The 14,021-nt window shown below is 42.0% G+C and overlaps 1 protein-coding gene across 4 annotated transcripts in view; it reads right to left on the bottom strand.

Annotated features, from left to right (window-relative positions):
• Nucleotides 1-826: 826 nt before the first annotated feature.
• The window catches only part of CD86 (CD86 molecule), a 57,744-nt gene continuing 44,549 nt past the window's right edge, over nucleotides 827-14,021 (bottom strand). Inside the window, exons 4-7 of one of the 4 annotated variants that reach the window (XM_057697942.1) lie at nucleotides 12,482-12,790; nucleotides 9,616-9,768; nucleotides 3,084-3,129; nucleotides 827-936 (exon numbers count right to left, since the gene is read on the bottom strand). In XM_057697942.1, the coding sequence (XP_057553925.1) occupies nucleotides 846-936; nucleotides 3,084-3,129; nucleotides 9,616-9,768; nucleotides 12,482-12,790 (599 nt within the window). In that variant the 3' untranslated portion in view covers nucleotides 827-845. The remainder of the gene's footprint in view (nucleotides 937-3,083; nucleotides 3,130-9,615; nucleotides 9,769-12,481; nucleotides 12,791-14,021) is intronic. The other 3 variants (XM_057697943.1, XM_057697944.1, XM_057697945.1) reach the window with 3 other exon arrangements.

Here is a 14,021-nt window from a genome sequence, read left to right on the forward strand (position 1 = left end):
TGGCTCTCGCACAGTTGCCCCAGACCATCATCTCAGTCATTTTTTTTCGACAAGAGAAGCAGGGTTTATGATAGACAGCATCTCCTGCTTTATCCAGCACTCTTTGCTGAAGCTCAGCAGTAGCTTCTCGGGCAGGTGGATCCTCCTTGATATTAGCAACAGCCCAGATGGTAGTGGCTACAGATCTGGCTCCTTCTCTGTCTCCTAATTTCTCAGATTTCGAGTTGGTCTCCTCACCATTGGCAGCACACTGGGCCACCACTTTCCTCACTGACCCTCACAGAGGGACAGGAACTCCTTAGCAGAAGGTGAACTTTTCTCAGTAATTACATTATTACTGTACAAATTTCTTTATACTTCAAAATATTAATATTAACACTGTAAGCGCATAAAATACATAACTCCCACCCAGACTGAAAAGGTAGTTGTTCAGTCACAGGTGTACAAAATGGAATGAGGCACCACCTGAGATTCAGAGCAGATAAAAGCCACAATTCCAGGCATTGGGAGTTCTACATAACACACAGTTTATGAAATTAAGAAAAGAGACCGAATCTGAGACAGGAGGTGTTAGTCTTACACATGATTCCTGAGCCAGGAACCAGTTAGGTGGGCCTGACCCACAAGTGTGTGAAAAGAAACAGTTAAAATCTGCTCCTGGCATAGAGAGCAGAGCTGGCATTGTAGGGAGGCTATGTCACTTGGAATCCTGAAGCCCCCGCTATTATAAATAGTAATATTTTCTTGCCTTCTGGGAATGTTTAGAGGGACAAGAAAAAGGTCAGTCAAAACTTGAAAAGGAAAGCATATAAAAAACAGATAGTCATATGGTGTTTACTCTTTAATTAAAAATGTGTAGCTCTTTTGTCGCCTGAGGCTGTCTTTGAAATGTCACACTGGGCTTCATCAGATCTTTCAGGTTCTTGGAGTTCTACGCTGCAAAAATAGAGAAAAGAATCTGGTGAGATTTCACAGTAGAGCCACTTTCTTTTTCTAGATGTCGACAGGGCAGAATATAGGGGGACACTGCAATAGCAATGAGGAGAAACAGACCACTGAAGAGAGGTGGAGATGTGCCGTCCACACTTCCTAACTTGCTATCTTTGATTTTTGTCTGGTCCTGCTGCTGCCCTCTGCTGATTCCCTGCTGCCTTCCCTCTGCAGGCTCTTCTGGACCATTTCTGAGCTAAGGCTGGCAGGGCAGGCAAGATCTCAGCACCCGGGCTCCCTATCCAGGATTCCGAGACTCACAGCAGCTGGTGTATCCAGATGAGTGCTGGGCACACTGGCAACTATGCATTCTGGGGTCATGACTGTGTCTCTGTGACCAGGTTTCTGACTTAGGGTTGCTTTGGCCCCGTGATTGTGTGACCAGAGCCTCGATATTCTTGAGAACCCAGTTACTCAGGGTGGGTGGAGATACGGACAATCTGATTGCATCATGTTGTGAAAGGATGGATCACCAGGAATCTTTGTGTATTCCTTCACACATACATTCATTCTTTCAACAGATTTTTATTTTAATAGCCAAGATATGGAAACAACCTAAATGTTCGGTGACGGATGAATGGATAAAGAAATTGTGATACACACACACACACACACAGTAGACCATAAAGAAGAATGAAATCTTGCCATTTGTGACAACACAGCTACATCTTGAGGGTATTATGCTAAGTGAAATAAGTCAGACAGAGAAAGACAAATACTATATTATTTCACTTATATATGGAATCTAAAAATAAATAAATAATAATAATTTAAAAAAATCAAGCTCATAGATACAGAGAACAGATTGAATGGTTGCCAGAGGTGGGGGGTCAGGGAGGTAGGAGAAATGGGTAAACTTTTTTTTTTAGTTTAAATAGATTGAATTTGTTTTAAAAAGCTGAAACTTGAACTCTCAAAAAAAAAAAAAAAAAAGAAAAGGAAAAAAAAAGAAAAAAAGCACCTCACCAGATTTTGCCTCCCATAGTCCTGGTATGTGAACAAAAGATAATATAAAGAAAAGGATATACACACTTCTCCCTATGCCATATTTAGAGGTACTTAAGTACTGTTCTTATTTGGATTTGATTAGGTAAAGGATCTAGAAAGAAAGCCAAATAAAGGAAAAATAAGTACAAATCAAACAACTTAAAGTATTGCTCAGCTGAAAGCAAACGTAAGGGAAACTAAAGCCCAGAATAATGTTTGCTTTTCCACAAAACTCCTTTTCAACATGTTATATACGTATCAAGCCCTTACACTGTGAATTCTGTAAGTCCTATCATCTTTCAACCAGTATTCACCACGAAAATGACAACTACTGAAAACTGTTAGTATTATTACAGGGCTACTTTCTGTGGATTCAAACATATCCACTGCTGCAGTTTCACAGTTAAAAAATTTACTGGGCGCTTACTGTGTGCCAGGCACTGTGCTAGGTTCTAGCAGCGAGTGATGAGCTTCAGTGATATGTCCCCTGCCTTCTACAGAGTTTGATTCAGTTAAGTTCATAGCGTTTAATAATACAATGACACCAATATATAAGTATAACCCGGTCTTACGGAGACAAAACACAGGGATTCACATGATACTATAACCGGCTGACATCATCTACTTTGGGAAGAGTTTTTAAGAAAGTGCAGCTTGACCCAGGATCTGAAGAATGAGGTGACGAAGTGGCAAAGAACATTCCAAGAAGAGGGCACAGCAGATGCAAAGACACTGAGGCTACAGGGTACATATTATCACTCCTCACTTATTTATTCATTCCACACATGTAGGACACCCACTGGTCCTGGCACTGTGCTAGGTACTGGGGTCACCATGGTGAATAGGGTGCAGCCCCTTTTGGTATTAATTTTCTACTTGACCACAACTGAACTTGCCATGACCCTTGGGCATTGTGTATTGGGCACGCTGCCATCCATTTATAGCTGAGACATTTTCCTCCAAGCCCTAACTAGTCTCCCTCTCCTTTTCCTCTCCATTAGTTCATGTATGCTGAGCTCCCTGCGTGCCTCAGACCAAGCCTAGTTAAATTATAGACTCTCTGGGGATCGTACCTCTTTCAACAATGTTGTAGGGTCAGGACTTACCTTTTCTCAGTCTGTTCACTCTCTTTGCCCTCCACTTTGATGGTTTCTGAAAGACAAAAACAACTTCAGAAAATGTATTGCGCATAGATACTTAAACAGGGAAAGTTTGAAGAGGGTCCTAAGTCCTAGGACTCAGAGAGAAGTCCTTGTTGCCATATATGCGGAATAGATTGTTTCTTGATGAAGTTTCATGGGGACTGAGAAAGAGCTGCTTTCACCCAAAAAGTAAATGCCTTCTTTTGCTCCTTGTGCCTTAAGTTCTAATGTTGGGAATAGGTTTTACTTACAGCTCTATTCTTTACTAAAATAAAAATACTACTGGGAGGTATAATACATTTAGTTTTAGCAATCATTTAGTGATGGGGAAAAAAGTTTCCAATCCTTTCTAAAAGTAAGGTTTAGAAGGAGGAGGAAAAGGAAATCTTGAAGATGCTGCTACGTAAAGAGGTTAGCCCGCTGTTTCTACCAAATAATACACAATATTGCATGGACAGCCTCAAGTGGGAAATCTCTAACAGGCTAGACCTCCCAAAGCCTGAGTTACTGCTGGCATGGTCTTACTACTGATGCAACTTGGGATGAAAATTCCTCTAGTTTGACTGTTGTGACAATGCTATTGTCCCACTCAGAGACTTACAGCAGGGGCTGTTAACCTGGTGGGGTGGGGTGGGGGCGGGGGGGGGGGGCGTCCATGGAGGAATTTAGGGACTGTAGCAATCCTTTCAACAATACCCCTGATGGTTTTGAACACTTCCTATCTTTGGCAGCTCTCTGTGTGTATGTGTGTGTGTGTGTGTGTGTGTGTGTGTGTGAGTGTTTAAAAGTAATCAGCGTTACTGAGGTAAAATACACAGTCAAATCCAATTATTTTCTATGAAGATTTTGATGAATTTAATAATGTATGCAGTCATGTCACCACCGCCATAACCAAGATATAGAACATTTACATAAGCCCAGAGAGTTCCCTCCAGCCTGTTTCCAATCGATTCCTTTCCCCCAGCGCATCCCCTGTAACCACTGATCTGCTTAATGCCACAATAGTTTTGCTCTTTCTAGGATTTCATATAACATATCGACTTTTCGTGCCTAGTGTCTTTCACGCAGCATGCTTTCATTCGTGTTGTTTCATGTTACCAGTAGTCCATTCCTTTCTATAGCTCAAAAGTGTTTCATTGTATATATACACCACCATTTGTTTAGTTTATCCATTCACTAACTGTAAAAATTCAGGATGCCAGGTTTTCAGTATTATGAAGAAAGCTGCTATGGACATTTGTGTGTGTATCTCTGTGTAGACATATGCCTTTATTTCTCATGGGTAAATATCTAGGATTATTGGGTTGTACAGCAGAGCATGAGAGTTTTAGTTGCTTCATATCCTAACACCTGATATTTATCAGTTTTTTTAAAATCCACAGACAAATTTTATTGTTGATACACATCGTACAAGAATCAGGCTTATCGAGCATGAGTTAATTCTATACGCAGTGCTACTCAGTCCCGATAGAACAGTTTACGAGGCTTTTTTTTTTTTGGCTGTGTTGGGTCTTCATTGCCGCTCGGGGGATTTCTCTAGTTGTGGCAAGTGGGGGCTACTCTTCGTTGTGGTGCGTGGGCTTCTCAGTAAGGTGGCTTCTCTTGTTGTGGAGCATGGGCTCTAGCTGCGTGGGCTTCAGTAGTTGTGGCACGCGGGCTCCACAGTTGTGGCTCACGGGCTCTAGAGCACAGGCTCAGTAGTTGTAGCACCTGGGCTTAGTTGCTCTGTGGCATGTGGGATCTTCCTGGACCAGGGCTCAAACCTGTGTCCCCTGCATTGGCAGGTGGATTCTTAACCACCGCGCCACCTAGGAAGTCCTCCACATAACTTTTAGAATAAGCTTTTTAATTTCCACTGAAGAGCCTGCAAGGATTTTGATTGATATTGCACTGAAACCAAAGATCAATTTGGGAAAATTGGTATCTTAATAGCTAGTCTTCTAAACCATAAACATGGCATAATTCTCCATTTATTTAGGTCTACTTTAATTTCTGTCAGTAGTAATGTTTTTCAGTTTTCAGTATACATACAGGTCTTTTACATATTTTTAAAAATTTATTCCAAAGCCTTTAATATTATTTGATGCTACTGTAAATGGTATCAAAATTTTTCAATGTACAATTGTTTGTTGTTAGTATGTAGAAAAACAATTGATTTTGTGTATTGCCTTCGTATCCTGTGACTTTGCTATACTCAGTTAGTTCTAATAGCTTTTAGTGGAGTCCTTAGGCTTTTCTTTCTTTCCAATATGGATGCCTTTTATTTCTTTTTCTAGAGTTGTGGCACTGGCTAGGACCTCCAGCACAATGTTGAACAAAAGCAGTGAGGGTGACATCCTGGTCTTATTCATGATCTTAGGTGAAAGCAATCAGTCTTTTATCATTAAGCATGATGCTAAATAAAGGGTTTTGGTAGATGTCCTTTGCCAGGTCGAGGAAGTTCTTTTGCATTCCTACTTTTACGAGTTTATCTTTCTTTTTAAAAATTATGAATGGGTATTAGTTTTGCCAAATGCTTTTTCTGTATCCATTGACATGTATTCTGTATCCACATTATTTCTCTTTTTAGTCTTTCAATACAGTGAGTTTTATTGCTTGATATTTGGATGTTGAACTTACCTTATATTTCTGGAATAAACCCCACTTAATCATGATGTATATAATACTTTTAATACCTTGTGAGATTTCAGTTGCTAATTTTGTTGAGCATTTTGGCATCTATGCTCACAAGAGACATATGTAGTTTTCTTTTCTTGTAATGTCTTTTTCTAGTTTTGGTATAAGGGCTCCCCCTGCCTTCAGAGTAGCCTAGAGACTGACTCCAGGCAGCAAGTTGTGGACAATCTCAGGGCTCACTTCATCTTTTCCCTTCTCACAGGGACTACAGTTTTCTGCAGCCTGTTGTCCAATGTCTGAAAACAGCTGTTACATATATTTTTTCTGACTCTAGTTGTTTATAGTAGGAGGGCAATTCCTATAGCAGTTAATCCTTTATGGGAGGAGGGAGAAGTCTGTGTCTTCTATATAATCTTAAAAGAGCTTTACTTGTTAGAAAAGTTTCCTATTTCCTTATACCGTCTTGTAATCTTCATCACTGCGATGCCCTTTAGAGCCTAGGTTAAGTGTGGTCTTTGCACCCTGTGGCGGTTGTTAGATATTTAAAGGCAGCACTGGGTCTTCCTCAAGGCTTTTTTTTTCTGGCTGAGCATTCTCGCTTATTTCAGATATTTCTTATTTGACTGATCCTCCAGATACTTTATAAATCTAGTTAGGTTCTATTTTTGTCAAAGTTCCTCTTAAAAATAATGGTGCGTATAGCTGAATACAGTATTTCAGAATGTCTGTTCACCAACACAAATAATTATCACTTCATACTGATGATCACCACCATTTAAAAAAAAAGAGCTTCTATTTTAAAATGAAAGCAGACAATAAAAAGATAGAGTCTAAACTTTTGGATTGGATTACAAATTTAGCATTTTGAAGAGTGGATATGATGATATCACCTGGTTTCAGTTTTTAAGCCCTGTGAAAGTTTGTGTTTAAATGGTGGTTAAAAATGATTTATTTTGGAAAAGACACTTGCCCTTTAAGAAATCATTCCTGAAAGAGCTGAGACTCTTCCAGATTTGGTGGAGGGAGGCAAGTTATAAAAACTGTAGGTTGTTAAGCACTGTTACAATACAGATTTTAGCCACACAAGAACCAAATGAGGAAGTAAAACTTCAGGAGGAGCTATTTTAGTCTTTCTCCCCAGCGGGTAAGCTGATAGGGTAACTTCTGATTGGGAAAAGACAGCAATTGAAGGCTACAATTTCTCATGCCTTAACTGCCCTATTTAACAAAACAAAAAACGAGAAGAGAGATTAGAAACCAGCTAGAACAACCATGGCATTTCCCTTTTATTCATTTAACAGCCTAAGCAGGGTGAATATGTATGGTTGACGAATAGAAAATCTGTAACCACTGAACAAACACTGGAAAGGACTTCTGACACCAAGTTAGTTGGAGGGCTGTCTCCTCTGAGAAAAGGATTAATATTGGATTAGGAGGAAGCTGCGTTGTTGGAGAAATTTCTGCTCATCAGTAAGCTTGTGTCTCTGTGGATGTGTCATGACAGTTTCCATGTTTATCTTTTGACAGAATTTAGTTCCTTGTGGACTGAGACCCCCATTTCCTTGCTGAGTTTCCGCTGAGGGCCATTCCCAGTTTCTAGAGGCCACCCACATTTCTTGGCTCAGGGCCCCTTCCTCCATCTTCAAGGGCAGCAAGGGTGGGTTGAGCCTGTCTCAAGCTTTGGATCTCTCCTCCTTCCATTTCACCTTTCTAATCCAGGTGGGAAAGGTTCTCTGATTCATGGGATTAGATTGGGTCTACCTGGATAATCCCATCATTTTAAAGTCAGTATATGAATCACATATGAAAAGTCCCTTTTGCCATGTAAGATAAAATGTTATAGATTCTGGGGTATATGAGGTAGATATCTTGGTGGTGGCATTATTCTGCCTATGATACAGCCAATGCGAGGGGTATCCACAAACAAGTGCAGACACTGCTGAAGTTACAGGAACCCAATTTTACAAACATCTCATGTCTACGTGGCATGGTTACTTGGTACATGTCCCTCCTCCAGTGATATCAAGGCTCTTCTCTTTGACCAAACTTTCTGGCACAGGTGACTATCTGACCAAACAATTTTTCCTACCAATACTCTTTATCACATTCTTGAGGGGATCGTATATGTACTATGCTCTCTTGTGGTCGTCTGCCTTTTAACACTCATAGCTCATTTGACCATCTCAAATGCAACAGATAACTTCGTGAACACCCTTCCAACTCTCTCATGTGTACAGACACATCTTTTATAACTCCTTTATCTAGTCTCCTGAATTCTTCTGATTGCTTTTTAGGGGAAGAAACATTTTTACTTGCTTTTTCTCCATCCCTTTTCTTTGTTTCATTTGAAAGCTAATCATTCCAATGCAAAAGCAAATTTAGGAGACAGCTTATTTCCAAGCAGAAGGTTGCACATTTAGCTAATTCTAAATAGCAATGAGATTGAGAGAAAGAGAAGTTCAAAACTCTCACTTTGAAAAGTCAAAGCCTAGACAAGCCACGTAAATCTGACCCTGCACTGCGAATTTTGCACTTTTACATCATAGAAATCTCTCCGTATACCCTGTACTTTGGCCGTTTGAATGGCTCTGCCATGTGCTTTGTGTTGATGTATTGGAATTGGATTATCACTCTCAAATTTCCTGTTTTGGGAATACAGCAGGATGAAATGAATGACGGCTAATATCATCTATCTATTTTCTAGATGTATCTTAGAATCAGTACGCTGAAATCTTAAGATGCTGACCAGAAGCATTGCTCATCTTGTGTTTTTCTTTCAACCATAAGTGAGTAAGAAGTTTTTACCGTAATTATTAGCACCAATCAAACTTTTACTGGAGGCAACTACTGAGATAAAGTCCAACCATATCTTACAACTTCATCCAAACCAGCCCGAACCACAAACAGGCACGGGATTCTTGTAAAGTCAGGGACCACTTTGCCCCCCATTAAAGAGAGGCCACTTTTACAGCAGAAGTCAGTTGGGGAGGCTGCTCAGTGCAGTGATGTTTAAAATAGCAAAACTATGGGAACAACCCAACTTTCCACCAATATGGACTTTGTTAAATAAATTAAGGTGTATTCACATTATGGAGCATCTTACAGCTATTTTAAATGATGCTGTAGAATAATACTTAGTGACACTGAAAATATTCTTCCTATATTTAGTATAAAAAAGTTAGAAAAGAGTACATGTTATATTATTCAAATTGTGAAAAACAGTCCTCATAATACTATCCCACTTTGGAAAAACAACCGATTAATACATAGAAAAATCTGGAAGGTATACACTTAAATGTTGTGTGCATAATCCTTTTTTCTTACTAGCCAAACTATAGACGATTTTTATTTTCAGTAATATTTGGTAATGGATATGTAAAACTTGGTAATCCATAGGAGTCAATAGTATTGTTTAAAGTCAGTGGGGAATGATTCATCTAACTTACTTCCCAGGAAACAGACTTTTAGAGATAAGAAGGCAAATCTGATGGTCACCTAATCCTCCCCTTCTTCCACCAAACACCCCTGCTTGAACACCATCAGGTCCATAACCAGGAACATAGAGAATTATTTTCACCTTGCTGAATTCTCACAGTAACCTCATGAAATAAAGTAGGTAAAATAAGGAATAATCCGCTTTGTCTGGAAACCAGAAGTACACCCATAAACCTTCCGTCAGAAATGTTGCCTCTCCCGGAAATCCAGAGCAACCTTGTGAGCCGCTGAGTCCCATCTCTATGGGCTCCAAACCCTGACCTCTTCCTCCAAACGCTTGCTGACTTTTTGCCAGCCTGGGCTCAGCCAACAAGCTCCAGAAGGCAGCTGATTGCGACGTTAGCTGCAAAGTGGCGATCTGCAGAGAGGACAAGCACTGACTCACCACATTCATTAGAGGGGCCAGGCTGCTTCTTCTTCCTTTTCTTTAGTGTTAGAAAGAACACCATCCCACACACAACGACCAATGTTACAAGTAGAGCCGCAATCCAGAGGATGTGGTCTGGGACAGGGGGGCTTGGCACAGGTGGCTTTGCATCTAAAAATGAACCCAAGTTTTCAATCAGCCAGGAAGGTTGATTATAAAAACTTTATAATGACAGCTCTTCTCTTTATGTACATGCCGGCATCTCCACAGGGCTCTACTGCCAGAGGAGCCTGAAATCCACATGATTTGGGCCATAGAAAATCCCAGTCTCAGGGCCTCAACAGCTGACTGAGAACAAAGCCAGTGACTCTCGCCAAATGCCTGGACGGAGCTGCCCTGCCTTCCCTTCCCAGAGGCTGGGGTGACAATGACTGTGAGTTAGAAGAAGAGGGTCAACTTGGCCCTTGGTCCGGGGATCTGGGTGACGTACCTGCACTGAGGCTCTGAAGGTATAGTCATTTGGGCAGCGTCCTGCTTCCTCAGCCCCCTATGTGATCAGGCCTCAGGTCTTGAAGTTTCCCTTATAGTAATTCCTCCACCAACTATCACTTTTAGATCAGGCTCCAGACACCTCTCACTGGACACACATAACAGCCTCCTCACAGGCTTCCTATCTCCAGTTTTGTTGTTTTCCCCCCTGATGTCTCAGTGGACTTCCTTAAGCATGGCTTTCAGCATGTCTCACCTACTGGAAAACTTTAGATCTCTCTTCATGCCCTGAGGAATCAGGGCCAGAGTCAGTTCCGGGGGAGTCAGGACATACTTCTTTGCACAAGGACTCCTAAATTTCCAAGCAGTTAAAAAATGGGCTTTGGGGGGAAAATTAGAGCTGAGTGGCCAATTTTATAGGCATTTACGGGAACAGGTTTGGTAGTTAATCTCAAATGACAGGAGAGTAGGACCAGCTGACTCCCCATTAGCTTAGGGGCAGTTTGTGGACGCAGGCCCTGTTCCTGGGACCTTAAGAAAAGGAGTTGTTGGCACTGAAGGCCACATTCAACACTTTTTGAGTCTGTCCTAGTTTAATCTCACTTGAGCCTGTTTGGCATCCCAGTAAAGGAGGGTAATACTTGTGAACATGGAGGATGCTACCTTTTGATTCCCCAAAAGGTTCCTTGATGCAGGACCTAACCTATCTCTGATCTAGCCATAGAACAGGGACCCAGGGAGGCAAGCCCCATCTTCCTGAAGGAGCTAGAGCTGAAACATTTCTGAAGATGATGGCAGCTAGGAGGGTTTTGGCAGTTGAGAAATAGCAGAAAGGTGAGCCACGTTGGGGCAGCGGTGGTGGCAAGGCCCTGTTCCTGTGGGAGTCATGGCAGAGAGCCCCAGGGCATGTCATGTGTGGTGATGTTGGCAGCTCCAAGAAGGTGCAAAATTTTAGGACAGCGTGGGAGACGTTTCTGTCAGGCCAAGAGAGGCTACAGTAGAAGCAACCAGGACAGGCGGGGTGACCTCACCATTTACTGAACTGCCAAGAGTTGGAGAGGCCTGATCAGAAGGAAATCAGCACCAGCTGAGGCGACTGGCTCACGGGTACGGCTAAGCTGGCTGGGGGGGACGGGCCCCAGGGTCCACAGGAATGCATCAGGAGGCCAGGTTATGTGTGAAGAATGAAACGCCAGGAGAGGGGAGGCATGAAAGCCAGACGATGGAGCAAGGGGCTGACTGGATGCTTTAGGAGGTGGCACACCAAGGGGCCAGAGCTGGAGGAGGGGCCGAGGCAAACAGAAGGCAGACGGGTGGGGGAGGGGTCAGGATCAGAGCAAGCCGTGTCCAGGGCAGGGTGGGTGCAGAGTGCTCTCATTCCAGGAGAGAATCTTGCAGTCACGGCTCCTCAAAACCGGGGTCTCAAATGTGGACGCATTCCGGGGCAAAGCCAGGACTTTAAAACGGCAAGCGCCTATCAGGGGACACTGCTTAGTGTCAACCCCCTTCTCCAGTGGGACTGGCCCGCGTGCTGTCAACATGCCACAAGCATTTCTGCTTCTGAGTGTTTCCTTGACATATGTGTACGGAGGACTATGCCCACGGCAGATATTACTAATCAACTGTGGCCCTCTCACCTCCAAAACCTGAATTCTTTCAGAAATTTTCAGAAGTCACCACAAGTTTGAGTACCTGTCATTTCTTTAACACTCTTATAAAGCCCAATTATTTCTGTTATGGTAACATAAGGCCCCATTTCCTTTAGGAAGCCTTCCTGACCCTCAAGGAGCTTGCCTATCTCTGAATATCTATAAATCTTATTACTAGTCACTCTTGTTTTTAGATTTAGTTGTGTATTTCCTTAGGGTATAATTTAGATTCTAATTGCATCTTTTTAAAATCCGGTTTATCATGTGTGTGCATCATGGAGTTCTGATTCTATTAGAAGGTCCCTAAGGGCAGAGAGCATGTCTTACACCTTTTGGTTTTCTCCTCTGCAACCAACAATATCTGTACTCATAACAAGTGCTATATGTATGTGTGTGTGTGTGTGTGTGTGTGTGTGTGTGTGTTTTAATGAATGAAAGAATTCTAGCCTGGAGAAATCTTGCATTTTCTGACCTAAACTTCAGAATCTTCTATGCAAAGGTAGCCCAAAAGACTGGGCCAGTGTCAGGGCTAAGAACAGGCTTCCTCAAGTGCAGCACAGGTTGGTAGCCTCCTGGACCCTGCAGCGCTCAGATGAAACAGGAGCCCTCTGTCTGGGTCCTTCCTGACTGTATCATAACATGGTCCAGTTGGAGGTGTTCTGGCAAGCAGGGGACGTTGGATGATCTTTCTTACCCATCTCTGTATAACACCTGATAAAAGCCACAGTCTGGGGAAGCAGGCTTACCTATATTATAAGGTGAGGAGAAAAGCAATGTCTTCATTGGGTTAAGCTGCAGGATACAGAAGATGGTCACATTTGTTTCAGGAGGGATGGAAAAAGACATGCTGATAGAAACGTTGTATAGTTCTGTGTGATTATTTTGAGATTTCTTCATGACAGCCTCGTGCTCAGTAGCTGAATTGTTAGTTTCTAGCCTTATATACATCCTCTGAGGTTCTGGGTAACCTTGTGTAGATGAGCAGGTCAAATTTATGATGTTAGGATTTTCTGTTTGATTAGCAATTAGATTTATTTCCGGTTGACTGAAGTTAGCTGAAGGCAGAATAGAAATAAACACACACACACACACACACACAGAAAAGAAAAGAAATCAGTTTAAATTTAGATGTGTCTAGAAGGGAACAGCAAATGACTAAGTACCCTGGGAACTCCCCGGGGGCACACCTGGCAGCCTCAGGGAGTCTAAATGGTGGGCCTCAGCCATGGTGAGAGCCACACGATGAGCCCATATTTATTTTTCAGGTATGGAGTTTGGGGCCACCATGCTTACTTCCGGCTTACCCCAGTCAAGGAGGTGCTCTCTGAGCAACTGGAGGGCTAGCCTCTTCTGCCAACCAAATCCCTTGCTCTTCTTCTCTAGTCACTAGCAGGTGCAGGTTCTATATACTAATTTATAATTCAGTATATTGTTTCTAAAACTTCAGTGATTTGTATGCTATCTTCACAAGTTTTGCTATATCAACCCACTACTTAAGCACTCTGCTTGTACATGATGTGGCCTGTAGGAGGTAGATTGCCATGGTGCTACCTACTTTAAACCTCATTAACAATAATTAATCTGGATCTAGTAATCCCACACCTGGGTGTATACCCTAGAGAAATGAAAATGTATGTTTACACAAAAACGTGTGTATGAATGTTTACAGCAATTGTATTCATAATAGCTCCACACTGAAAACAACCCATTGTCCTTCCACGGGTTGAGTGGATAAACAAAAATGCTACTTAGTAATAAGAAGGAACAGACTTTTGGTGCATGCAACAACTTGGATGACACTCAAAGGCATTCCGCCAAATGAAAGAAGTTGGTCTTAAAAGGTAACACACTGTATGACTTCACTTATGTGACAGTCACCCAAAGACAAGACTATAGGATGCAAAACAGGGGTTACGGGTACAGAGAGGGTATGACTATAAGGGCATAGCATGGGAATTTTTTTAGGGTGATGAATATGATGTGTATCCTATTTATATTGCTTGTTACATAAATCTATAAATAAGTTCAAGTTAATAGAACCGTACACCAAAATAAGAATAATTAATTTTACGGTATTTTAATTTTAAAAAATCTGTAGTGACATTTAGGTTTTTCAAGGCCTGGAAAAACAAGGGAAGCTGGTTTGTCAGCTTTTGGATCGTGTGCCTTGGGTTTTTTCCCTCCTGTCTAGTGGGCTCCTGGTTGGGCAGCAAACAAGTCATAAGCAGCCTCCAGGAGGCTGAAGGGGAATCCCAGGTCAGCCAGCTGTCACCCTCGGTAGGGGCT

The sequence above is a fragment of the Hippopotamus amphibius genome, chromosome 10 (genome assembly GCF_030028045.1).
Source record: "Hippopotamus amphibius kiboko isolate mHipAmp2 chromosome 10, mHipAmp2.hap2, whole genome shotgun sequence".
NCBI classification, from domain to species: domain Eukaryota; kingdom Metazoa; phylum Chordata; class Mammalia; order Artiodactyla; family Hippopotamidae; genus Hippopotamus; species Hippopotamus amphibius.